The 26,654-nt window shown below is 37.0% G+C and overlaps 4 protein-coding genes and 1 long non-coding RNA gene across 7 annotated transcripts; 3 read left to right on the top strand and 2 right to left on the bottom strand.

Annotated features, from left to right (window-relative positions):
- Positions 1-700: 700 nt before the first annotated feature.
- LOC122036263 (autophagy-related protein 16-like) lies at positions 701-7,089 on the top strand. Of its 3 annotated transcripts, none has more exons than XM_042595538.1 (6): positions 701-1,122; positions 2,974-3,103; positions 3,191-3,317; positions 4,735-4,916; positions 5,011-5,206; positions 5,981-7,089. In XM_042595538.1, the coding sequence occupies exons 2-6, from the start codon at positions 3,084-3,086 to the stop codon at positions 7,007-7,009; spliced, it is 1,554 nt and encodes a 517-aa protein (XP_042451472.1). In that variant the 5' UTR covers positions 701-1,122; positions 2,974-3,083; the 3' UTR covers positions 7,010-7,089. The 3 variants fall into 3 exon arrangements, with proteins under 3 accessions (XP_042451472.1, XP_042451470.1, XP_042451471.1); XM_042595536.1 differs by having other exon boundaries at positions 2,963-3,103; XM_042595537.1 differs by lacking the exon at positions 701-1,122 and having other exon boundaries at positions 2,942-3,103.
- A 1,960-nt stretch (positions 7,090-9,049) lies between these two features.
- Positions 9,050-11,360, top strand: LOC122036277 (NAC domain-containing protein 7-like). The gene is made up of 4 exons (XM_042595561.1): positions 9,050-9,315; positions 10,028-10,224; positions 10,373-10,644; positions 10,763-11,360. Exons 2-4 carry the CDS (start codon positions 10,065-10,067, stop codon positions 11,330-11,332), a joined length of 1,002 nt encoding a protein of 333 aa, XP_042451495.1. The 5' UTR covers positions 9,050-9,315; positions 10,028-10,064; the 3' UTR covers positions 11,333-11,360.
- Positions 11,047-12,311, bottom strand: LOC122036278. The gene is made up of 2 exons (XR_006127345.1): positions 12,022-12,311; positions 11,047-11,307 (listed from the first exon to the last, which is right to left on the bottom strand). It is a non-coding gene; the product is annotated as an uncharacterized LOC122036278 (long non-coding RNA).
- Positions 12,312-14,043: 1,732 nt separating this feature from the next.
- On the bottom strand, positions 14,044-19,229 carry LOC122036282 (phosphatidate cytidylyltransferase 4, chloroplastic-like). The gene is made up of 7 exons (XM_042595564.1): positions 18,823-19,229; positions 18,457-18,734; positions 17,606-17,796; positions 16,928-17,052; positions 16,102-16,235; positions 14,649-14,764; positions 14,044-14,182 (listed from the first exon to the last, which is right to left on the bottom strand). The coding sequence occupies exons 1-7, from the start codon at positions 19,084-19,086 to the stop codon at positions 14,091-14,093; spliced, it is 1,200 nt and encodes a 399-aa protein (XP_042451498.1). The 5' UTR covers positions 19,087-19,229; the 3' UTR covers positions 14,044-14,090.
- A 213-nt stretch (positions 19,230-19,442) lies between these two features.
- LOC122036243 lies at positions 19,443-23,523 on the top strand. The gene is made up of 5 exons (XM_042595510.1): positions 19,443-19,598; positions 20,586-20,659; positions 20,770-22,419; positions 22,559-22,685; positions 22,793-23,523. The coding sequence occupies exons 2-5, from the start codon at positions 20,615-20,617 to the stop codon at positions 23,455-23,457; spliced, it is 2,487 nt and encodes an 828-aa protein (XP_042451444.1). The 5' UTR covers positions 19,443-19,598; positions 20,586-20,614; the 3' UTR covers positions 23,458-23,523.
- The last annotated feature ends 3,131 nt before the right edge of the window (positions 23,524-26,654 follow it).

Genomic DNA, 26,654 nt, shown 5'->3' with positions numbered 1-26,654 from the left:
CCAACTCGTCATTTTGGCATATTAGAAAATCTCTAATTCAACCCATTCAAGGTGGATTATGAATTAGGTGGACCAACCACATGTCTATAAAAAAAAAAAAATACATGCTTTGCTTCAAAAATATTTCATCAACCACATGTATCTAAAAATAAATATTTTAAATATAAATATATATAAATTGGGATGAAAAATATTAATCTATAAAGATAATAAATTGATATAAAATTTATCTCATATGTATTTCTCAATGCATAGGCTTACTATACGGATCATGTGTCTAGACAAATCTACAAATTTGAATTGATAAAATTTTAACTCAATCAATTTAAATAATTTTATTTGATGGGATTAGCTAATTTAATCGATGAATCCAAATTCACGGCTATAGTCACATTTCGTCTCCGGTTTTTTTTTTCCAAATGTTAATGTTGGAGAGTTAGCATTATAGATGTAACTAAGTGGTATTTTTTTTTTAAAAAAAATAGAGTTTAATAAATTTTAGATTTTATTAAAATAGTATAGATAGTAATTTAAAAATAAAAATAGTTTATTTTAGTTTTAGATTATTTCAATTAGTATGACATATTTTAGAAAAATGAAAATTAATTGATTTAGAGAAGTGTTAACACAGTATGGATTTATTTATTAATTATGATGCCAAAAAAGTAATTGATATTTATTTATTTCTATTTTCTTTTTGTTTTTCGCGTATTTGCCCCGACACCCACCGCCGCCCTCGCCCCCCTTCCCATCGCGATCTCTGTACCTCGCCGTCGTCGCCCAACTCGGTCGCCTCTCTCGGAGGCGATTCCTTCTCCTTCCCTTTTCGATCTCGTTTATCCGATCTCTCTGGATAGTTTTCCCCTTCTTCCTTCCGACCGCTCTCCGTCGGTCATCGCCCTCTCTCTGGCGAGTCAGTTTTCTGTTCTTTTCACGACCTTTGTTTGTTTCTTCGTCCTCGCACGCCAATACCGTCCCTTGATCCCTCAGATCAATCTATCCTGACCGCGGGCTGTGCTCTCTCGCCCGCAACATCCAATTTTCAGAATCCAGCGGCTAGAGCTTCCTTTTCCTCCTAGATGACGTAGTTGTTCCTGTTCGACTCCATTGTTCAGGACAGAGGTCAGAAAATCATCTCTGAGTGTGTGTGTGTGTGTGTTTAATTTCCGTTTTTTGAGTATGTATGTTCAATTATCTTTTTGATCGAACAGTCGATGATGTTTTTGGAAGAAGACTCGTGTTGATTTAGATGCTTGGAGATATGGATACAACATCATTATGTTGATTGTATCTCTAGATGCAAACTAAATAGTTTAGGCAGATTTATCATGAAAATCTTTAGGTTTATCATCTAGCGTAGCCATTTTAATTTCTGAGCTAAAATTTTCCCCTCTCCCTCTCTCTCTCTCTGTTCCACCTTTTATTTTGATTCTCTAGCTTCACCTCTAATGGTTTTTGGTACCCCATGGATGTGCGCCTGTAAAGGAGCTAGCTTGACAATGTTTTAACTTGTTTAATTATCTTACTGAGATTGCACAAGCTTGTTTATTAAAAAAGCTTAGGGAGATCGAGCCATTCTTGAGCTTTTATCAAACTCAATCAGCGATATGGTTGTCCTTATAGTTTAGTTTAATCATTGATCCAATAAATAATGCTATCACTCATTTTAACTTATTATATTGAATTTGTAACGCAAAAATGTTTAGGATATAAAAAAAATAAACAGACGAGATATTGTATATTTTGATTGAAGTCTAAAGAAAGGCCTAATTGAGCCTCGTATACGTTTGTGAACAACTGTTTATGAACTGTTCACAGGCTTTGTTTACAAAAGTTGATAAGACAATTTCACTAATGATCAAGCATGTTTGTTTTATGTTGAATAAAGCGTAAAATTCTTTTCAAGTCACATATCGAAATTGTGGGCAAACATTCTGTCAAATAAAGCATGTTTGTTTTACATGTGTGATTCATCAAGGTTTTGCCTCTATTGGATTTTAATCAGAACTACAGTGAAGTGGAATCTCTCAATCATCTGGTTTTCCATTCTATTCATCCATCAATCTAATTGTAAGAAAGATGGAAAATTTAGAAAATCCACCCACTGGACTTTCCATCCGCTGAATTTTCTACCCAAGTACTCTACCTAAGGCTCATGAAGAATGTCTACTTGCTTTGTAGCATTCTATTCAAAATTCTCATTCATATTCTCATCTATCTCTATCTGCCAATTATCTGTTCTCTCTAGTATACATACTTTTTGGACAATCACATATATAAAAAGAATAGGTCCAACTATCTACTACATTGATTTAAATTATTAATCATTATCATTTCAAAGATGTATTATATACATAGAGTAACAATAAGAATATAGTAATCAGTAATAAGAGAGAAAAATAATATTGGGAAATGCCCAAGTTAGACTTCTCTGTTTCAAAGAGCCAAAAGCAAGCCCCTCCTTTTATTTTTTATTTTTTTACCAAAATGCTCTCTATCTGGTTGGTGAAACAGCTTAAGTGATTGAAAAAATATCAAAGATTTTTTTTTATTAAAAGAGAGAGAGATAAATGCAAATTTTAATTGATAGATAAATATATCTTTAAATTTTTATAAATGGCCAAATTGATTAATTTCATTCCATCAAACTAATTTCATTCAATTAAATATATGTTTACCTAATTTTAGCATTTCTTATTTTTGATATTTGATATTTTAAATTTATTTATGAAAATTAATTTACTGAAATGATTTTTCTTGATAACTATAATGTATATAATTGTTCATTATAATAAATGCATACAGATATTTGTCATTTAAAATTATTTACATTTCATATTTTTTAAATTAATTATTTGAGAATATGATTTACTTGAGAATATGATTTACTTAAAATTTCTTATTTTGGTTAGAAGGCCATTATACTTTTGTGATTTTACGTCGCTGATGATGAAAGTTGCAGCCAACAAATAGGTTCCTTCGCCTTTTCTTGCTTGCTGCCTTTGCTATCCTCCCTGTCAATCCGCTGCCTCAGAGGAAGACAAAGATTCATCAATGATTTAGATCCACGTGATTCGCTGTTGATGCTTAGATTCAGTGACATGTAATCTTTCTTGTTTCCTCTGAGTAGAGATAGTTATCTTGCTACAGTATGCTACAATATTGTCCTCATATTTTCTTGCTTTTCTAGGACTTCAGAGGAGATTGGGAAGGCTGCTATTAGGTGTGCCATCCAAGCCCTTCGTAAACGGCACTTGGCTGAGGAAGGCGCCCATGCTCCAGCTATCAATGCACTCTCCAGACCCCTCGTGGCACAGGTATGTCCATATTATTAGATCATGGACCTGGGAAAATACTGATTCTTTCTTTATTTCTTCATCTTTGGGCTTTGAGTGTTCAAATTTTCTAAGGATTTACAAATTATAAAATCAACAATATATGATTTTATTTGGCCATTGTGCTAAAATTCATAGAATTCTGACTTGATTTTGTTATGGTGAGAAAGTGAGAAATCTATTCTGAATAGTGAGTACAGAAAGTAAAATAGGCTAATTATCTGAAATTCTTGTGTCTTGAGGTTTAAAAATTAATGCAGCTAGATAGTCTGAATGCTTCTTCTCTCAAACTTGTTCTGTTCTGGATATATATAATTTCATACCATAAAACGTACAATTTATTCATTTGCTAACTTTGTGTATGGTCTAAGTATTAATTCTTAAATCACTGAGCTACACTACTACACCTGATGAAACTAATCAATAGACCACGAAAGAGGTTGGATTTTAAGACCTCATTAAGTCATTATAGAAGAAGTCAAATTTTTCTATGTTGGGCTTCAAACGTGACTAATGCCAGTCTAGATATGTTTACACAAGTATCTTATACTTGTCCTTGATTTCCAAAATTTGTCCATTTAGTTGGTTGATTCCTATTATTTCATACTGAAAGGTCCCGTCACATTTATATGGCTCTGTTGTCATTTCTCGGTTAAACCACTTGGTTTATCAGTATGTTAATATTTTTCATTTGCTAAAATATAGATGTAATAATGTTAATTATTTTCATCCAGTTGTTTTCAATTATAACCTTGCAATCTTTCAAGCAGCCAACTTGCCGCATAAACTTATACGTAATGGCTCATTTTTTGTTGTCATGTAAAAAATGCTAATTTGAGTATGTATGTATCTGTACAGTTATGGAGATATTCAATGTGAGGGCATCTAGTTTCTCAAGGAAAACACAAAAAATTCACTTTAAGAAACAAGATCAATGAGACACATCTGAACTATTTGAGTCATCTATGCTAATTGTTATCCTCCCTATTCTTCATTAAAGGTTAATTTTTCATTTTTCACCACCCAAACTAAGAGAAGTAAGAAATTTGTGCATTTTCAATAAGGTTATTTGGGTTTCTGTCCTTTCTTAGATTGTGGTAGGAAATAGAAGGGAGAATATAAATAATGCAGAGGGATAAAAGACCTTCAATCTTTACGAAACTCCACGTACTGTTTGCTAACGTACACTGTTCATCAATATCAACATTACTCTTTTTGCTCATTCTTACCACATGACAAGGTTTCCTCCCACCACAAACTTGGTCATCTCAATATGATGATGACATGTTTACTTGATTGTCTCAATTCTTCCATGTAATGCAGCTTGTGGAAAAAAAATCAGCTTCTCTAGGTTATTTTTGTTTTACTTTATTTATTCTTTGATTAATATCACAAGCAGGGCTTGGAGTGGAAGGAGAAAGCTGAAAAGCTTGAACTAGAACTGCAACAATATTACAAAGCTCATACACGATTGTCCGATCAACTTGTCACTGAAATTGCAGAATGCAGGGAAGCAAAAGCCCTTGTTCAAGAGAAAGAAGAATTGCTCACCAATTTGCAAATTGAGATGTCACAAACAAGGTTGCTTGAGTGCTGCAGTATCTTCTACTTTGAAGTGAATGCTATTGTTAGCTGACCAAAGTTCTAATAAACCTGATATAAATTAATATTTCAGGGAAGAAAACCTACAACTTAGTCATGATTTAGAGGAAAAGACAAAAGCATTGGATTTGTTAATTAGTGAAAATCAGTCGATTAAGGCACAACTTGAGGAGATTAGAATAAAGCTGATAAAAACAGAGTCAGAGAACAAGGAATTAATTGATAGATGGATGCTAGAGAAAATGAATTCTGCAGAAAAGCTGAATGAGGTATTTAATCATAGCATATACATGTGCCAAATGTTCTCCTATCTTAATGTGTTTTATAGAATATTTAGTCGAATGAGTTAAAGTTTATTTGAATTTTTGCTATCTCATGTATGATTACTTATCTGGCACTTTATTCCAGTTTATACCTGAAGGTTTTCTACTTAGTCTTCATTTTGACTGCAATACTCCAAACATTCACTAGGATCTTTATAAATGTCTTATAGATGTATTCAGCTTACTGGACAATTGGGAAGAAATATTTGAATCCTTTAACATTTGTTAATAAGCTATTGTCCAACTTCCTCTTTATATTGTCTTCGGTTTGAAAATCCATTATATATATATATATAAGGGGTTATGCTAGACTAAAATCTGGCAACAATGGCCAAACAATGCCTCTGAGTAGGTAGTTTATTGGTTATTCCTCTGGCTCTTTGGGTACTAGAGAAATTTTATTTTGTCTGTTACCTACTTATGGATCATGCTAGATAAATGTTTGTTTATGTACTTAGGCTCATGAAACATTGGTTGAATCGAGAACCAAAAAAATGTTTTTGAATTATTCATTATTCACTTTTGATATTCTCCAAAACGTTACTTTTGTTTGTATGCATGTTCTTCTTGATCATAAACAAGTTTCTTGCATTGAGTTTTCTACCTTGCTTAATCTGTCTCACATTCTTTTTTCTTCAAATTTGAGTTGTTTGGATTTGTTCAACATCTCAGGCTATAAAGTCTCTTCATCAGTTCATATAATGCTCATCATGTTAACAGGTTAATGCAATGTATGACTACGTGATGCAACAATTCAAGATGTCCAGCATCGAACAACTTGCCAAACAACAAGTCGACGGAGTAGTTCGCCAAAGGGAAGCAGGATATGTAGATCATGTCGAGTCAACAATTCCGTCTTACTGCAAGCACACCATCCAGAGTCATGAAGGTGGGTGCGCTGCCATTTTGTTTCAAAACAATTCCGATAAGTTGATCAGTGGTGGTCAGGATCGAACAGTTAAGATCTGGGATAGCAACTCTGGAACCCTAGTGTCCACTCTCCATGGCTGCCTTGGGTCAATACTTGACCTTGCTGTTACACACGACAACCGATCCATCATTGCAGCAAGCAGTTCAAATAACCTTTATGTGTGGGAAGCCAGCTCTGGTCGGGTACGCCACACACTGACTGGCCACACCGAGAAAGTTTGCACTGTCGATGCTAGCAAAGTCTCTAACCGCAATTTAGTCAGTGCTGCCTATGATCATACCATCAAAGTGTGGGACCTAATGAAAGGTTACTGCACTAACACCATCATCTCCCAGAGCAACTGCAACGCACTTTCCTATAGCTTGGACGGGCTCACCTTCTGCTCCGGTCATGTGGACGGAAACCTTCGGATATGGGACAGCCGGATGGGGAAAACGATAAGTGAAGTAGCTGCACATTCTCAGGCAGTCACATCAGTTTGTGTATCACAAAGTGGTAACCTGGTGCTGACTAGTGGGAGGGACAACCTGCACAATTTATTCGACCTGAGAACATTAGAAGTGTGTGGGACATTCAGAGCCAGCGGGAACAGAGTGGCATCGAACTGGAGCAGATCATGTATCAGCGCCGACGAGAACTGCATTGCGGCTGGGTCAGCTGATGGATCAGTCCACATATGGTCGAGGGTAAAGGTAAAGGACAATGGTCTGAGCATTTTGGAAGGGCATTCGTCGCCGGTTGTGTCATGTTCGTGGAGTGGGCTGGGAAAGGCTTTGGCTTCTGCTGATAAGAATGGGAATTTATGCATATGGTGTTGATTGTTTGATTAATTGGCTGATAGATCTTGTGAATTGTTTAGAAGTGAAACTTTGTTTCCTAATTAGTTTGCTTGTGATTACATATTTACTCTTTTTTTTTTCAAAAAAAAAAAAAATCATTCAACAGTATGCTTGGTGGATCTTAAGGATGGCATGAAATCCAATCTTGGTTTGGTTCATAGAACAAGAGTTGAATTGATGAGGAACAGATAGCAATACTTATTTCTTAATTTTGTTCAAGAAACCCTAAATGATAAATAAAGAACAGTGTGTATAATGATAGAATAACTCTTGGTTAAAACAATTTACAATTGGTCCATTCAGCTTATAATTTGTTTGGCACAATTGGCTTGTTAGTGTTTTTAGGTAGATTTGTTCCTTCAGCATCATCGACTTATATGATCGATCTGAATCACTATAATTAGATTAGAGAACATGTTTGATCTAGTCAGCTTGATCGACAAATTGGTTCATCATCAATTTATATATACCAATTCAATCGGCTAGCGATTGGACTCTTTACAAAATAAAATAAATAAAGAATAATTATTTTTAGAATAAACATAAAATGATGATCTGACGCTTACTTTCCACTGAATTCGATTGATCTTTGATTCTCCGACCGGGCCGAGGGATCCGGTTCGGCTCAATTCGACCAACTCACCCTGATCGGCTAGCAACGTGTAAACCGTGGCCCACGTGTTTGGTGCGGGGCCACCATCCAAAGACTACAAGGGGCGTCCTAATGATCGGGGCCAGTCCACGCCGGGCCCCACGCTCCCATCATATATCCCTCTTCCGTGAGTGGGTCCCTTCACCCACTCACACTCAGACCGACCCCCCGTTCCCCTTCCTCCTTACTACCTTTGTGCACTAGAAGCCACTGGCCAAGTCAACTGGATTATATATATAATAATAAACAACAACTTTTACTACTATTTTTAAAGTTTTTTTTTTTTTGCAAAAAAAAAAAAAAATGCTTTCACGAGAGGAACAACAAAGTCACACTCCTTCCAATAAGATTATTGCCACGCGAATTTTTCCTGTCAATTAATTTCTGTTTTGAAACTTTTATTTATATTGTTGCATGCTGTTGTGAAAGCTGAGAGATGGGAAGAAGAAGCATGCATGATGTTGGAAGGTGGAAAAGGCATTAGTTAATTAATTGATTAATCCATTAATTAATTAACAAAGAAAAGGGCGAGGAGGGTCCCACACGTTCAGGGGAAGGTGGTATATACGCTGTGGACGGAGGTGCCTGTTCAGTTACGTTTCCGTCAATATATATGCCTTTCACTTTCTTTCTTTCTTTCGATCTTCCTTTCCTTCCACACTCCTACCTTATATACTAATCTTTTAAAGTCACATCATGTCAAATTTAAAATGATCAATTTAATTTCATAAAAATTATTCATCGATCATCAGGATAAATAAAAAAATACTTACGACAGATAAATTAAAAGTCCAGCATTCTAAGCTACAGTACTTGGGAATCTCTATAAATATACTATAATTGGAAATTAAATTGTGAGTGTGGGTAACAATTGGGCACTCTTCCATTGTACTATAGTCTCAGAGGCACCTTATATACCAGCCTTGTACACACTCAAAAGATAATTTCCGATATGATCATTAGAGAAAAATGATATCGTTCATCATAAGTAATTCAATATCACCCTTTTGTACAAATAAATCATAGTTCATATGTACATGTAGGAGCGAGCATATTCGTTTTTTGCCACAATGTTCCTTTCCTAATGTGAACTTGCTTCTTATACTCTTCGAGCTCGAGCTAGACAATGCTACCGACCTGTGATCTTCTAGTAGAAGAATTAGTCGATTGAATCCATTGATAAAGACTTAAAAGAAATATATAATTGCTGGGAGATATTTAAGTAGTGAATATATATATATATATATATATATATATATAGATAAAAGTAAAATGTGTTGTAGGGTAGAAAGAATGATATATATAAAGACAGGCCTGTTCTTTCTTTGTTTTCTTTATGGTCATATAATTATAGGCAGCAAGAAAAGTTGAGGGAGGTGGTTGCAAGTGCAAGTGCAAGAGGCCGACCGATCGACCTTCAAAACCTCAACCACAAGCTTTACTTATTACACTCCTTTCACTCTCTTCTTCCGTTTCCCGTTCCCGATCTCCATACTCCTCCTCGCCCGGATCGATCCTCCTCTTTTTAATTACCTCCTTCCTCATCTCCTTCTTCTTGGTAGCCAATTGTAGTGGTGTAGATCGTAGGTATAGAGAGATCGGTCGAAGGCGAAGAGTGGCACTCTGATTGCAGGTGATCGCTCTCTAGCTAACAACAAATTCATGCATGCAAATATATATATTTCATCTCTTCCTATGTATTTATTTTTAAATTTTTAATTTTTAGCAAAATGTTCTGCTGAGATCTATATAAGTTTCAGTTTAATGATCACTACTCATTATTACACAAGTAGGCATCTATGCATGTTTCAGAATATTGTGCCCACACTTTGATCATAGATCATGAGTTTTGTTTTTTTAATTGTGGATCTATTCCTTTAAATTACAAGTGTTTTTTTTTCTTTGAGTTTTATGAAGAATATTTCATATGATATTCGTACATTTTCTTGTTTATTAAATTCATGTTGTTAATGCAGAGCTTAACAGTTAGTTAGGTCAATAAGTTCATATGATTCTTTTATGAAGATATCTTTCTTTTTGTTAAGTATCTCTAATATTCCTATGTATTGTAACTGAGATGAACATAATTAGCCTGATATGTAGAGCATTAATTATGATGATTAGAAAATTAAGTTATTTTATTTTTATTTCATCTATTCAACATCAATGTAATAAGATTATAGTGAATTTTTATTTACATAAAATGAAGAAAAGAAATTAAAAGAAGAGATTCATTACATGTGATAACAACTAATTATATTGGAGATCACATTATTTATTTAGCATTACATTAGATGACATGAAGAACAAATATACTTAATTTTAACATTTGATGAATTTTACAGGACTCAGAAGTACTACAAGTATCTCTTAAAGATCAAGATGAACACTGTCTCGCGCATTCCACCGGGCTTTCGGTTCCACCCCACTGATGAAGAACTAGTCGACTACTACCTTAGGAAGAAAGTGGGTGCCCGAAGAATCGACTTAGACGTGATAAAAGATGTTGATCTATACAAAATTGAACCTTGGGATCTTCAAGGTGCTTCACTATAAGTTCATAATCTACTTATGTTTGTGGGATCTATCTATCTATCTATCAATCTATCTATCTATCTATCTATCAATCTATCTATCTATCTATCTAGCATTTGCATATTGCAATTGATAATTTTCGATAAATCGTGTAGAGATATGTAGGTTTGGAGCCGAAGAACAAGATGAGTGGTACTTCTTTAGTCACAAGGACAAAAAGTATCCAACCGGAACTCGAACCAACCGAGCAACAACCGCCGGGTTTTGGAAGGCGACCGGGAGAGACAAGCCAATTTACTCCAAAATTAGGTTGGTAGGCATGAGAAAGACTTTGGTCTATTACAAAGGAAGAGCGCCGAATGGACAAAAGTCGGATTGGATCATGCACGAGTATCGCCTTGAGGTGAATGAAAATGGACCTCCACAAGTAAGTTTTGATTTTTGTTTTTGAAGGAATTGAATAGATTTAGGAACAATTTTTTTTATGAAAAGGAAGAATTGTTAATGTTTGAAGTACTTGAATTTGAATTTTGAACAATTTACAGGAAGAAGGATGGGTGGTGTGTAGGGTGTTCAAGAAACGATTGCCTACCGCTAGAAAAGAGAGCGACGATATGCCGTGGTATGACATCGAACAAGGATCATTCGTTCAAGATATCGACTCACCGAGGGCATTGCCAATACCACTCTTCTACAAGCGAGAGAAGAAGATCCAATACCACTTGCCAAGAGAGTACTACACTTATCATGAAGCACTCCCACCAATTGAGAGCCCTAAGGGAAATGCTAGCTACATGAACCTACGATTCATCTTCTCGGAGATCAGCGATGAAGCAATTGGGCAACCTAGACATCAACTTGAGGCAATCAAGATCGACGACAACAACATCAATAACAACAATAATAACAAGAACATTAGCCAAGCTTTTGATCAAGTGACGGATTGGAGGGTTCTCGATAAGTTTGTTGCATCCCAACTAAGCCATGATGCTTCAAAGAAAGCCATGTACTCAGAAGAAGCTGAACATCTACTTCAAGTCAGCCAAGAACAAGAACTCGGCATGGAGCTCCCATCTTCATCTTCCACGAGCTGCCAAATTTATCCATGGAAATGATTCAAACATCGAAGAAGAACCGAATTCATTCGAGTTCTAGAACAATCAATATATATACTACATAGCTAGCAAATTATGATAATGAGTCATATGTGAAAATGACAATCTATGATGGTATTGTACATACGAACAAGACGATTGCTAGCTTGCGATAATTAAGCTTGTTTAATTTCCCTAAATATTCCTACTTATCTATCGGTTGTGTGCTAGACCAAGCTTTAATATATCAATAAAGTTCTAATGCTTATAGTGCCACTCAGCTATTTTTGCAATTGAAAGCAAAAAAACAAAAGTGTAGTGCTAATATTTGTAGAGAAATAATGGAACTAAATTATATACACATCTCTTTAATTTATCTAACTAATCATTCCTTTCATAAAAAATAATAACACTATTGTAATTTAATTTAAGGAATTATGATATGGGTACAACACCTACTTTTTATTCATAAATAATCAAAATAATACAAGTTTTTGTTCATACAGATGGAAATAATCAAATATAAAAAGTATTTATAATTGCATGTTATGGTAGCAAATGTATGAACAATGCCCATGCATATATATCTTGACATTATTTAAACCTAAATCATGCTTATCTTCCTTAATTGATGACACAAACCCATTTAATCATCAATCAATACAAATATATTCTGCCATACAACACTAAGAGATATGAACATTATTTACCTTTGAGTACTCTGTGTCGAAAAAACTTCGAATGGCAGAACTTCCTCAGCTACTTGCAGTACATGGAAACACCTTGTGCTCGACTATCAGAAGGCTACATACTACAGTACTTCCATGCAGTAATGATCAATATGTATGTGCAACTAGCTAGACTACCAAGAAGAGGAATAAGACTGCAACTAAGAAGAGATGTTGACGACGCGAAGAAGAAGAAGAAGAAGAAGAAGAAGAGGAGGTGCCCATGCAGGGAAGCAAAGCTATGAGGCTACATCACTTTCATATTCCTTGAAAGCAAACTAACTGTTTGCATGTGTGTCTATATATATATATATATATATATATATATATATATATATATATATATATATATAGAGGTCAGAGGGAATATGAGGGTTGAGGCTTGAGAGAGAGAGAGAGAGAGGGGGGATCCAAACATTTAGGTCAAAAAAGGCAGGCTGTTGGGGAGGAAGTGGACATGGGGTATTAATTCTTGCAAAGATGAGTATTAATTATAATTAAGGGTTGAGGAGGAGGAGGAGGAAGAGGTAAGTTAAGTGTTTGTTTGTAGAGGAAGATAACATGATGTGTGCGTGAAAGCTCTCATGTGAAGGCTCATCATGCCAACCCTAGCTATCATCTTTCCTTCCACGCCTAGAGTGCAACTTAATTGATGCATGCATTCGATTTTGTGGCTAGGGTTTTTGAAACTAGTTTATTCATAATGTATTATATATAATAAGAGAATTAGGGTATGAATTAGAGGATATAATTTATGGTATTTGTGTATTACTATTTTAAGTAGGTCGTTTTATTATTATGTTTTTTTTTGTTTGTAATTATTTTGTTGGGGGGAATGAATTGATGGAAGCAGAGGCCAATAATTGTGTAGATAAAGGTGCATGATGATGTATGTTACTTGTGAAGGGAAACGTATGATGGGAGGTGGAATTAAGAGCATCTGTGATAATTTGCAGTGGTGGAATTAATGGAAGTAAAAGTGAAGCTAAGGAAAGGATTGGAAGGCAGTAGAGGAGACAATGCTTCTGACTCCACTGATTAATGATGCTCTCACTCTCTCTCAACCTACTCCGGACAGCAATGGGATCACCCCGAACCCTAACCTCATCATCATGTTGCTTTTAAGCTTACCTTGATAACAATGGCCTTTCAATAAAACAAAACAAAATAAAAAATTGACCACTTTGAAAGCTAATAACTCCTCCTTAGGGTTACTTAAAGTTTTCCCCTCAAAACTTATAAGAATTATGAATGATAATTCAATGATAATCGTATCATAAGCGAGTATGGTGACAAGAGGTGACCCTCACCAATCCGTTTCAGAACCAACACGGAAGAGATAAATCACGAATGACTATTAACTTTTGAAATAATGACTAGCACATGAAAAAGACATTTATATTAACTATATATGTCGAGATTCAAATCTCAGACTCATGATAATAATACCTCATGCACTAGCCACTAGTCTATCCTGAGAGGGTATGTCATAAGCGAGCATGCGATCAACATAAAAACTTGTTTTACACTTAATGGGATAATATTACTCTTGTATGAGATGATAGCATGTGAGCATGGAAGCTTGTTTTACACTTATTGAGATAATATTTCTCTTGTATGAGATTATAAGGGTTTATATATTTTTTGTATAATTTTAATACGTTCAATACAAGTGTTAAAGTGTTACTATTCTCATCTAACAAGTCAAAAATCATAAAATAAATTAAACCAATTTTTTACTTAAAAATAATAACAATAAATAAAACTATTTACTTTCAAATAGATCAATATATAATAGTAGTTAAAATATAAATGAGTAGTTGAAAATGATTTTTTTAGCCATTATTACACTTTTATATATTACGTATACACAAATGGAAAAAAGAAAAAAAGAAAATCATGACATTGATCAAACTTTTGCCCTTTGGCCTAAAAAAACAAAATACATAAAATATGCTATAGATTTGCCTTTATTCTGCAGTGTGTGTTTTTCCTTCTTCAAACATCTGGTGAATGATCGGTTGCGTTCTACCTCTAGATTCAACGGTCGATCAAACTCCGAAAAGGGGAAGCCCAATCTTGACGAAAGAGTAACAGAGCGCGCCGGTGAACACATAGCTGTCCAGCCTATCAAGGATGCCTCCTGCATGAGATAGTAAGAGTGCTTTTTACGTCGGAAAATGTAGAATGTTGCAGATAGTAGTTATGTTCCATATTGTTGCTTGAAATTCATAGTCAATTGAGATGCATCAGTTTAAAGCGCAAGAGTTTCGAGTTTCAGTGTTTGGGATTTGAAAGACAAAAATTACTAGTAGGAAAGATGGAGTAGGTCAATGGCGTGACAAAAATGAAGGTGAATCTCTCCAGCAAGGTACTCAGTCCAAGCTAGCGGACGACCCAACAGTGACAACCCACCACCTAATAATGAGATACGCCAGAAAATTATTATATGATCTAAGAGAAGGGCTTGAGAGTTGTTTAGTGACTAGATACCATACTGGGAGCATTCCTTTTCTCCGCCATCAATATGCATTATATGCTCAGTTAGACAGTTACTATAAAAAACAGCAGTTACCACATGCATGTGTTACTTGAGGAAAGAAATGTACCATGCCCAGGTATGAGTGATCCAGAATCTTTAACGCCAGCATCGCGTTTGATCATGGACTCAATAAGATCACCAAACAAAGACCCAACGAAGTTTAGAACTCCAAAAGATGCAGCACTGTTGAAAATATAAAATGTTAACACCACAAGATTTTACATCAACAAAACATACCATCCCCACAGTAAAATTTGAAGTGATTCTAAATAAGAAAAGATGCAATACAAGTATTAGTAAAGAATGAGGTGATAACTAGGGGGGTAAACGAGCCAAGCTGCTCGTGAGCTATTCGGGTCCCAGTTTGAAAAAAATTTCATTCAATTAAGTTAAGGAGCCGAGCTAATGAGCTTGAACCTGATTTCGAGCTCAAAAACATTATCGAGCCCAACTCAAGCTTAACAATATTTGGTTTGTGAGCTTGCGAACATGTTCATTAAGAGACTCGTTTATATATATATAATAAATATAATAATACATTATTAATTATTATAGCTATTATCTTAAATGAGCTCGAACAAAGCTCATTTAATTTTTGAACGTGCTTTTTTCGAGCCGAACTTGAGCTATTTAATTTTATTACGAGTCGAGCTCAAGCTTAAGACCTAAAGCTCGAATTGAACTTGAGCTGAGCTCGAGCTTAGGGATAATGAATCGAGCTTGAGCTCGAGCCTCTTACTATTTGGCTCGGCTCGATTCGATTACACCCCTAGTGATAACCAAGGAGAACCTTAACAAATAAAAAGCATTCATACATTGGGTAAGGCGACTACGCTTGCCCCCAGTGCCCTCGTCAGTCCCCGGACCATCGTGAGGGAGGTAAATCACGGTGACTTAGAGGTAAGATGGATGGAAGGGTGAGTTGTGTAGGGGTGCAGGGATTTACACAAATGCTCGAAGATGGTTATGCCTCATTCGTTGTTGAGGAAGACATCTTAACATTAACTTCCACTTTCTCCTATGATTGTAATGAGCACAAATATGGACGGAAACATAAATCTTACCAAAAAGATGGAGAAAGTAAACAGACACCAATCTAACTAATGTATCATCTACTCCTTGTTAGAACTCCTAACTTATTGCTGTTATCTACCAGCTTGTTGTTGAAACTGGTGGCCATTTTACAAATTAATAGTTCAATATCAAATTGAAAACAAACTAAAAAAAACCAAGAAAAGATCCAAATTAATATGGATAGTCAAATAATCAACGTTAACCATAAATCCTGTAAATCCTGCACGATTTTTTTGATCTCCTCTTAAAGTAAATTGACACCTAATCAGTACATGCTATTAGGGACTTCAATTAACACCTTCAGTCAACTATAAGGATATTTCACAAAAATAAAAAGAAAAGGGGGAAAAGCTGAATGCACGGAAAAGCTGACTGTGAATTCAAGTCGAAATAAGAATGTAGGTTAATAAAAGCATTAGTATGTCACCACAACATAAGTTATGTACCTTAATGTTGTTGTAGGCCAGCATAAAATCTGTGACAACAGTACAGCAGTCATGGTGCATCCAATTAGACCAGCAAGAGCCCCTTCCAAGGTCTTCTTTGGACTAATACTAGTAAGTGGCGTACGGCCAAATGCCTAGGAATTACAGAAAATTACATTGTTATGAAGCTTCGGTTGAAAAAAATATCCAATCTCATAAATGTCTAGCAGTAACACATTTCATATGAACATACTAAAACATACACTCAAGTTAAAGGATGGAAATTCAGCATGGATGTGTTGATATAAAGAAACAACTACAAAAGGAAAATGATGTACCCTTTGAGTTGTAGTAAATAATTAATATAGAACCTCAATAACATAAACACAAATGTATTCCATTAAGTAAATATTGACTAAACAGCTTGATAAACATGCATAGCCTACTACATAGACTAGAAAGCGAATTCTTAGGGGAAGCCAGGAGGCATGCAGATTTGGAATCTATTATAAGAATACTGATTGGTGGTTCTATTTGCTTTAATTTCATCAAAGGTCAATTTCAATAAAGATGTAATATATCTTAACGGATAGGAGAAACTATATAACTAGTATAGACGTAAAAGAAATTAGACAAATGGTCAATTGAATAGTTGTAACTAGTATGACATCAACATACATAGAGAACTACTCACCAGATAAGTACTTGATGCAACATATAATATTCATACTATATATGTTTTAAAATATAGCAACAGTTTATGAAGTTCAACTAAAATAGTATGAAATAACCACTTTGAGAGAAATGTGTTTCTTAACCTGCATATATCTATGAGAGAAAAACTTACCCTTCCACCTAGAAACGCAAAGGTATCTGCTGCAATTATGCTGCTAATAGATATCAAGGTTGCAACAAGTCCAACTGTCCAATGAGCCTGCCCACCAAGAACAACAGGCCATACATGTCCTACTTCTGCATACCAAAAGTATCAAGAGAATAAGAACTTAAGACAATTACATGTGTGAAATATACGAGACCCTTGGATCAGCATCTCTTGTTTAAAATATAAACTGTGGTCCATCAAGCTAATGACTCAATAAGTTGAATAATAATGAGGTATTCAACAACTTGGCTAAAAATCCAGATGGATCAGGTTTAATTGACTGCATTTCACCTCGCATGGCTCAGAGCAAACTTCAACAGGTATCCAACTAGAAGAAAGGGAACATTTATGGAGTTCCACACCTCAGGCTAATTTTTACAGTATACCCAATAGTTAAAGCATTAGTTCAATATGATGATATTTAAAACTAAGAACTTGACTAATTATAAGCTCCATAGTTAGGCATTGTCATGTGATAGATGCTGCACCTCCATACTTAGAAAGCATAAAATCAGTTGCTCTAGTATGCATAATGTATTCCAGGCCGCTAAATTGAAGAAGATAGAATTTGGTTTATAGATCTTATGTGAAGTAATGAATAAGAATAAAGAAATAAGAGAAGAAGAAAAGACATTGACATACTAGTATTTAATGCAGGAACTGAGAGACCACAGCGGAGCTTAACCCAAAAACTAGGAAGATAACCACAGTAAAAGAGCCCAAAAACAGCACTGCTTAACTGTGCAAAACGTGGATTTCCTCTCTGTAGCACCAGTGCAGTCGCGACAATAAATGCAAATGATGTCGCTGACACATCTATGTTTCCAAAATACCTGTCCATAATAATTGAATAATCAAGAAGCAAGAATAAGTCGCGAAAATTTAGTGTGCATGCTTTCTTAATCTAAATCAGATACCACGCAGGTAGAAAAGTGCCAATTCCAGGTAACAGCGTATGGAAATCTCAATGTAATAAGTCTTTCTTCTACACATTGTGTTGCAAATTTTGATAAAACGAGTACGACAAGAAGAGTAACAAGTTTTATCAAAATCATAGAGTCGTGTTACTCCCAACTATCTGGGACAGCTAAATGAATGTTATCCTTTGTTGAACTCTATGCAATACGATATCACTAATAACATTTAAGGAGAACATGATCACAATCTAAAGCAATTAATCACAGTATACTGTAGAAGGGCAAGAAGATGACTTGGAAATTTAAAAAAAAAAAAAAAACTTGTACAAGGCAAAGCATTTAAATTGATCTCAACAGAACTATGAGTCTGAGAAATTCATTCAATCTACAGCAGTTCACCTAAAAGAATTGCTGTCTTTCTTCTTCCTCTTTTCCCCCTTTCGTTTGACATAATTCTAACATGAGGTATCTTTCCCCACCCCTTCTGATCCACTAAACAGCTCTAGCTCAGAAACATAGAATGATCCTGCTATTTGGGATGTAAAATTGAAGAACATCCAGGGATAGAGAACTTACAGAGTCAGTACGGGCATGAGAGCATATATAACCGAGCAAACCCTCGATACATATCTTGGGGGCGGTGTCATCCCAGCAGCAATCCCCCGACTTCGGACCAACTCAAAGTACTCCCTACCTCCAAGGAACGCCGCAACAGCCACCCCTGCCGTGAACATCCATCCCCCAGCCAGCACGACTCCACCAGCACCCAGTCCGATGCCAAGGCCAAAGGTCACCCGCTTCGTCATCTGGCTGCTATGCTTCCCTTTTGGGCTAACGACCGCTGCCTCCACAGCCTTCCCCAGCAAATAGCCAAGTTAATTATAGGTCTACAAAATTAACACAGATAAAACGCAATTTCGTGGAAAAGCGAAGGAAGATTACCTCGACGGAATCATCGTGTTCGGAGCCGGACTTGGAGGGGACGAAGGCAGCGGAAAGACGATAAGGACGGAGGCGGCTAGAAGGGATGAGGCGAATTCGGTGAGATGGAAGAAGAAAGCAGAGGCTCGGCTGTGAGTGGCAGCGAAGGGGGAAGGATCTGTCGCTGAGGCGGAGTGGGAGGCGGAAGAAGCCACATCGGTCGACTTCGAGGAAGGAGGGCGCGGCCATATGAGGCATCGAGAAGGTGAGCATCGGGTGAGGCATATCAGAACGACGTCGTAGAACGCAGAGGAGGCATTAGGGCGGAGGAGGAAATGCAGATCGCCGACGAAATCGCCAGGCGAAGCGAATGTTATCCTCCGTCTTTCTCCAGCTCTACCAATTTGCACGGTTTGTTTTTTTTTTCCTGTTTTGGTAAATGTAAATTTTAACGGGGAAAATATACATTTTTTTGTAAATAAATAATATAGATAGATAAATAATTATTAATATAAAAAATATTTAGATTTAAAATTTGTTAGGATGAATATTTTATTTTATTAAATGTAAAAAAAATGTAAATGATATATGGCATCCTCCCGTTTGTTATAAAGATGTAAATTGGAAATTTTGATACCTTTGGAGGCAAAGTGAAATTTTCTCCATACTAAACCAATTCGCTGGCCTTCATATCTCCGCTCTCTCCCTCCACGCAGCGATTGAGAGCACGGCGGCAGGCGGCGGAGAGAGCGGTGGCATTGGAGGTTAAGCAGCGGCGGTAGCCGGAAGGGAGTGAGGTCGGTCATGGATCTCTGTTTCTTTTTTTACCTGTTCTCCCTTCTCTTTGACCCATGCTCGCCTCTCTCTCTTTTTTTTTTTTCTTCCTTATTCCTTTTGGACTCCGATCTCATTGCCAGGAGGATTGCAGCATTCCCGTGGGTGTTTCGGCGGTGGATTTTGCTTCGTGTGCTCCGAGTTTGAGCACTTCGTGAATCCTCACCTTTTTTTTTTCTGGTTGCCACTGTTCTGTAACAATTACGTTGAGTGATTGATGTGCATACTGCTTATTCTCTTGGTGACCGTGGAACAAGGGGCGAGCTTTTTCGTGTTTTTCCGCTTAATCTGTTGACATTTCGGATGATGTTTGAGCTCGGTTAGCTTCTGGGTAGTTTACTAGATGTGTTTTTTTAGCGATTCTCCTCGGAATCATTCTTTAGGTTTAGCTTTTCTGGTTGCAATTTTTTCATAAGAAGCCACATTTTCTACTAAGAAATTGCAGCATAGTCTTCTGTCTTCCTGTTCTTTCTGTTTGCTTTCAAATTGCCTCTGACGGATTTGTTGGTTCTTTTTGTTTATCGTCAATGGTTCTTCTTTTTCTCCTCAGTCTATTCATTTTGCATCATTCTTCTTCCTTGTGAATGATTTTTATTCTATCGAAGACTAATTCCAGAACTCCTGTAGCAGGAGGGATCTCTATGGTCGCCCCATAATTTTCGAGTATTTTTCCCTTCAGAAAGGCATGAAATCGCTTCTTTGGTAATAGTTATCGTTGTTGTCGTTGTGGGTGCGGAATCCTTTGCTTGTTTCTTGTTCAATGCTTTAAATTCCTGCTTTTTATTCCATCCTTATCACAATGTTTCATCATTACGTATTGTTCTATCTTTTTTTCTTTCACACATGTAAAGTTTCCTCTTTTACATCTTCTACATTGAAATTTCTGATCAGGATGAACTGTAATTTCTATACTCAGCTGCTATTAATATCAATATATTAATTCTTTGCAGCTGGTAAAGATTATGATCCAATAAGATAAATGAGGTCGATATATCCTGTCGTGGAGAATATAGAAGGAAAGCAAGTATGCAATCTTAAATGTTTGTAATAATATTTATTCTAATTTGTACCTAACCATAGATAAATGCTAATAAAATTTGGGATCGAACACCAATTAATATGCTTGTATCTCAGGAAATGCCGGGAGATACTGAATCTAGAAAGATAGCACCGGCTGTTGTCGAGCAGAATTCAGTGACAAGCAAGGCAAAAGTTCAAAACTATAACAATGTAAGCAATGGTTTGGCGGGAGAGCATCAACAGTACCAACAGCAGGAGGAGGGTGACTACTTCGGGAACCCAATGGCATGTGAGATTCAATCTTTGACACATGAAGAAGAGTATAGATATATATATGAAGTAGATCAACCACCAAAGGATACTTGGTTTGAAGAGCAGTCGCTGCAGAAGTTAAGATATGATGAGGATTCATATCAGAGACAAATGGCCCTTGTTCGGGAGAAGTTCATAGAAGCAAAAAACTTGGCCACTGATGGCAAGCTTCTTGATTCAAAGTTCCAAGATGCAGTTGAGGTTCTGAACTCAAACAGAGATTTGTTCCTTAAATTCCTGGAAGAACCAAACTCACTGTTCACAAAATGTATCTTTGAACCAAGGACAGGAAAGCTAACAGACCCATGGAGCCTTTCTCAACCTTCTCAGAAAACTCGTATTACTGTGCTGAAACCTTCCAATACCATGGACAGGAAAGCTAACAGATCCTTGGAAGGACTGGGACTATCAGATTCTGACAAAAGTGTGGGAAAACCAAATGAGCATCACAGGAGCACCAGTTCCACTGAGGCTAGACCTGATGCTTTGTCTCAGCCAACAAGGATAGTTATACTGAAGCCTAGCCCTGGAAAACCATACAACACAATGACTATACCTGCCAACAACTTCCCAACATTACGTAGCTCTAGTGGAGGTCTGGCATGCAATGAATCAGCAAGTTCAAGAGAAGCAGTTGAGGGTTTAAGGCAGCAGGACCAAGAAAGCCTAGGTAGAAACATAGAAGATGAGGCCATGTCGTCTTCTGTATTATCAAATGGATGCACTGGTCATGAAAGCTTGGAAGATGAGGTTGAAAGTGCAAGCCACTCTGAGATTGTAACTTCAGCTGCGGAGTGTTCTTGGGGCATCAATAGAAGCGGCAGTCCACTATCAGCCTCATCCTTTGATCAATCATCGCATTCTCCGGAATTGGTTATTATAGAAACCAAGAAAAAGCTTTCAGATCAGCTAGCTTTGGTAGCATCAAACGGCAATTTTCAGGAGCCAAGATACACGAAGAGATCCACAAGCACATTAGGGGAGATGCTTGCCTTTCCCGAGTTGAAGAAAGAAAGAACCAATGGGGAACTTATTCATTCTAACTTTGATGCAGAATATGACCTGAATGCGCACTCTGTGCTTTTGTCAAAAAATAGTCCCAAGGATGAATACACTGAAGAAAATTCCCAGAAGAAGTTGTCTACATCGAAGTCTCTCCCCATTTCTTCAACTCATGGAGCTGATGAACTTAATGGTGGGATGTCTAGTTACTCAATCTCCAAAGCTACTGTTCGAAAAGTGGCTCACAAGCCAAATAATAGGTCATCTTTGAAGGATAAGATCTCAAGTTTTTTCTTATCTAGAAGCAAAAAGCCAAGAGGATACAAGCATTCTATAGTTCCCTCAATTGGTGATGTTTTATCATCTTTTAACGTTGCTTTCACACAACAAACCCTAGGTGATTCTGATGAATCATATGGCAGATCAACTGAAACCTTAATGTTTCCTGAGGTAAGAAATTCCCCCCTCATTTATTCTTCCTTTATGTAGCAGGACGCTATACTAGAATCCCTTGTGTTTTATCTATAATTCATCATAGATTGCTAAATCATTCTTTTTACTCCTTAATTGCGGTGCACATGATTTGCAGGCTCCTGTCAAAAAATCTCAAACATCTGGAAACTTTGCAGAACAACAGAATAAGTCTAACAGCAGTTCAGTTTCTCAAGCAACATTACAATTTGATCTCGACATTGGTTTGTCTCTGGCATCGGGAGGTACTACTGTTAGATGTCCACTTAAGTACTACACACCCAATTCTACTTTTAGTTATGCACATACTCTATCAGAATTTGCTTATAACGCCAATCTAATTAAGCAGCAGTTTCTAGGTCCCCACCAATTGCATCCATTGCTCGTTCATTATCGGGTTACATCTCCTGTTTGGACTTGGCATCACCAAAGTCCTTGAATCCTTTAATGGATTTCACAAAGGCAGATGAAGAGCAAGAGCAATTTGTCTTTCTCCAGAACTTGTTATTGTCCTCCGGACTAGACAGCGAGGAGAGGATGGTTTACAAAGGGTGGCATTCGCTCGACAGTCCTTTGAATCCATCTCTACTGTATGAGTCCCAGCACATGGAAGACAAGGAAAAGAAATGCCAAGAGAAGCACTCCTGCCGGAAGCTGCTGTTCAACTCCATAAATGCTTCATTAATAGACATCAGCGAGGCTACATTGTTCGCAGCATATCCATGGACCCGAAGACGACACCACAAGCCTTGGAAAGACGGAGATGGTGATGCCACGGTGGCCGAGCAAGTCTGGTCAATTGTCAGAAAACGTTTGGTATGCAATAAGTGGGTGCCCGAGGAGCCAGGCCACATTGGCATTGTGGCAGATAGGTTAGTTATGGACGAGGTGGCTGGAAGGAAATCGGATGAAACAAGGTGGCTGCAAGTGTGTGAACTGAGCAAGGAGATTGGAAGGCGGGTGATGGAGGAGTTAGTTGAAGAGTTAGTGTTTGAATTATCTTTTTCACTGATCTAACTAACCAAGGTTCTCTCTTCTTTTGTGCTTGTGTATTTCTCCCAATCGACATCCATTGTTGAAGGACATCATAAGATGGTGCTGTGATGGCCATTACACTTCCGATAGAACATCAATCCAATTGGGCCTAACTCCTTATGTGTGCCTCTTTTTTTGTGAGTCACTTTTGTAAAAGAAACTGGCATGAATGCAGTAGTTGGGAGTAAAGATAAAAGAAAAAAAAAAGATTCATGGGAATCCAAGAAGCATACCATTATGCAAGGGATGTGTTTGTCTTGGGCAGAATAAGAAAAGAAAAGGGCAAACAATTAATAGTTTCATTGCTTCGTCATGTGGTGGGGGAGAGCAAGTGGTGCAGAGCAACAGAAGAAGGCTTGAAGACGAGATTTATTTATGTTGTCGGCCAGCTTAGCTTGGCTTTTTTTATACTGGCAGGATAAGGCTGGTAACCATAACTCATGGAACAAAATATTATGGGTAAATTATCGAACCATGTAGATGAAGTTTTAAAATATTTAAATCATATCTAAGTTTTAAAATTATCAAATTAACATCTCATACCCATTTTGTCCCTCTTATTGTTCCCAATAGATTGTTATTGCGTATGTACCAATTGATTAGGAATGATTCTATGGTCCTAAAATTAAATTTTAAAATTTAATTCTTGTTCATAAAATTATTGCTCTCAATATATTTGGTTATATTGATGTAGACGAATACTCATGATCTTGTTCCATGTCATTTCGAGCTCTCTATGATATGAAACTAAGTTCTGTATGTTTGTCTAGTTCTCGTGATTATATTTTCATATCCTCAAATATCAATTTAACACACTATATTAAGAGCAGTGATTTTTTAAACATGAATGTATCCAAAAAATCAATACTCTTAATATAATATGTCAAATTAACGTTTGAGTGCATAAATATAATCAAGAAAATTAGACAAATATATATAACATAAATCTGTCATAATCTCTAAGTTTATCAATCAGTTTTGACCGAACTGATCAAAATCGATTAATGCACCTAGAGAGTTCAGAATGATATAAAATCAAGTCTTATATGTTCATCTAATTTTTCTGATTATATTCATACTCTCAAATGTCATTTTCATACGTCATATTGAGAATAGTAATTTTTTAACACAAATATGTAAAAAAAAAAAAAATCTGATTCTTGATTTTTTTTTAACATAAATCAAATGTTTTACTTGATTACTATAATGTAGCAATCGATTCGAAATCTCACTATATTGATGCATGCACAATATCATGAATTGATTGTTACGCGGTAACCGGTAACAATCGATTAGAATAAATGTGGAGGGATAAAATACATATGGGATATATAATTTGATAATTTAAAAACTTGGATAAATAATTTAGGTATTCTAAAATTTTATCTAGGTAGTTTGTTAATTTACTGAAATATTATTTTATGTCAATTAACACTGGTTGATTTTTTTTTTTTTTTTGAGCTTGGATCGACACTCGGAGCGACTCAATATCGCGACACAGGTCAGAGTCACTTATCGCAATTAGTCGCAATGAAGGAGATTCGAAGATGAAGCTAGAGGGATGTACAAATTATATAGATACAGAGAGGAATATCAACGAGTCATACCTTACCATAACTCGAGCCCACCACACTAGGTTGAGTACAATGAGCAAGCCGCAAGGGTTAGGGATAAGACAAAACGTGACCTGCGGGCCATGCCGAGCACAATCCATGGTACCTTGTCAAGTTAGGTCAAAATCAGTCCGACCCACGCAACACTTCGATTTGCATATGTACATGCTAATCTAACTAAACACAATCATATTTATTCATAACCGCAGCAGTAGGCCACCAATTCAGATTTTAGGCAGGTTAGCCTACCTAACCCTGTAGTGTACTCTCAGCAGTAGGGTGGGTGCCCTATCACTTATTTCTGAAGTAACCTAACCCCTTTAATTCGATAAGGAATCCACCAGAAACGACAGAAGCAGCTGCACTAAACACTCTCTAAACTGAGTACCAGTAAAGGAATTTCAGTAAATTAGTGTTCCTTGCTTTCAGGGTGCCAAGTACTTACACGATGATAGTGCAAGAACTTACCTTCCATCAGTTCCATGCCTCCGAGACAAGGCCGTTAATGCAACCAGTACGTCTCCGACTTTCAATTAGAGGTACAAATAAATTAAATTGAGTCGAATAATATAAAAATATTAATATTTGAATTTGAATTAATATATATATATATATAATCCGGCGGTTAGAATAGGAGACCCCTATTTTGAGGGGTCAACGCCACGTAGAAGTCAAAGGGTCAGGTGGTCGACCGGAGAAGGGCGGATCGGTCGGCCGACCGGAGAAGGATGGGCCGACCTCCCGGACGGCCGACCGGTAAATAACCGATGATAAAAGGCGCCCCGACAGGAGTCGGGGTTCCGGCGCTCTATTGAACAGTAACGAAGGGCCGAGTGGAAGTCATGTTCGGCCGTAGACATAAAGTAACATACTGCTAGCAGTCTCCACATAGCACCTTACCGAGGATCTCCCCAGCATACCGATGCATATGGAGGGCCGGACGTGATGTGAGTGCCGGCCGGCCGGACGGGAGATGAGTGCCGGCCGGCCGGACGCCCCGGCATGGAGTAGGGAGAGAAAGACAAGGAACATCTTATGACAGCTGTCAAGTCCTATGACCAGGCCATGCTCCAAATCTGGCGGCAAGGTGTTCTGCTGTTCCATCGAAGACGTGTCTGGACTGTAGCAGTATGGTGTCAGGTAAGCTTTCTGACAAATACATATCGAGGTATGGGCTGAGGACACGTATTTGCCTCGATAGGTGTGTGTGAGCTCTTTCACCGCTCTATATAAGGAGTCTTATACTTCGTCGGAGGTACGCGTTCTACAACTTCGGGAGCCACTTCTTCACTGTTAATTAGCTTGCCTGACTTGAGCGTCGGAGGGTCGTCGCCGGGAACCCCTTCCCGGTCCGACTTCTTTGCAGGATCGCCGGAAGTTTGTACCAGCATTCGAAGACCCACGTCAGCAACTGGAGAGCGCCACGTGCCCGGCGTCCGTTGATTCAGCTTTCGGACATGATCAATATATATAAACTTAAAAATATAAATAGTTTGGACTCGAGTTATATTAGAAATAAAATTGGAGTTAGAGCTCTCACATTTGAATTATAATTCAAAATGAGTT

Source organism: Zingiber officinale, unplaced genomic scaffold (assembly GCF_018446385.1).
Source record: "Zingiber officinale cultivar Zhangliang unplaced genomic scaffold, Zo_v1.1 ctg135, whole genome shotgun sequence".
NCBI lineage: Eukaryota > Viridiplantae > Streptophyta > Magnoliopsida > Zingiberales > Zingiberaceae > Zingiber > Zingiber officinale.
Note: the sequence above shows the minus strand (reverse complement) of the source record. Positions and strands in the feature narration are given on the sequence as shown.

What these genes read in the sequence shown, in the direction of transcription:
- LOC122036263 (XM_042595538.1), top strand. Translation starts at nt 3,084, where the DNA reads ATGCTTAGATTCAGTGACAT. An exon ending in ATGCTTAGATTCAGTGACAT is followed by an intron (nt 3,104 to 3,190) that starts GTAATCTTTCTT and finishes TTGCTTTTCTAG; the next exon opens with GACTTCAGAGGAGATTGGGA. An exon ending in CCAGACCCCTCGTGGCACAG is followed by an intron (nt 3,318 to 4,734) that starts GTATGTCCATAT and finishes TATCACAAGCAG; the next exon opens with GGCTTGGAGTGGAAGGAGAA.
- LOC122036277 (XM_042595561.1), top strand. Translation starts at nt 10,065, where the DNA reads ATGAACACTGTCTCGCGCATTCCACCGGGCTTTCGGTTCCACCCCACT. An exon ending in TGAACCTTGGGATCTTCAAG is followed by an intron (nt 10,225 to 10,372) that starts GTGCTTCACTAT and finishes TAAATCGTGTAG; the next exon opens with AGATATGTAGGTTTGGAGCC. An exon ending in ATGAAAATGGACCTCCACAA is followed by an intron (nt 10,645 to 10,762) that starts GTAAGTTTTGAT and finishes AACAATTTACAG; the next exon opens with GAAGAAGGATGGGTGGTGTG.
- LOC122036282 (XM_042595564.1), bottom strand. Translation starts at nt 19,086, where the DNA reads ATGCCTCACCCGATGCTCACCTTCTCGATGCCTCATATGGCCGCGCCC. An exon ending in AGTTCCTGCATTAAATACTA is followed by an intron (nt 17,053 to 17,605) that starts GTATGTCAATGT and finishes TTTGGTATGCAG; the next exon opens with AAGTAGGACATGTATGGCCT. An exon ending in ATCACTCATACCTGGGCATG is followed by an intron (nt 14,183 to 14,648) that starts GTACATTTCTTT and finishes TATCTCATGCAG; the next exon opens with GAGGCATCCTTGATAGGCTG.
- LOC122036243 (XM_042595510.1), top strand. Translation starts at nt 20,615, where the DNA reads ATGAGGTCGATATATCCTGTCGTGGAGAATATAGAAGGAAAGCAA. An exon ending in AAACCTTAATGTTTCCTGAG is followed by an intron (nt 22,420 to 22,558) that starts GTAAGAAATTCC and finishes CATGATTTGCAG; the next exon opens with GCTCCTGTCAAAAAATCTCA. An exon ending in TTTGTCTCTGGCATCGGGAG is followed by an intron (nt 22,686 to 22,792) that starts GTACTACTGTTA and finishes ATTAAGCAGCAG; the next exon opens with TTTCTAGGTCCCCACCAATT.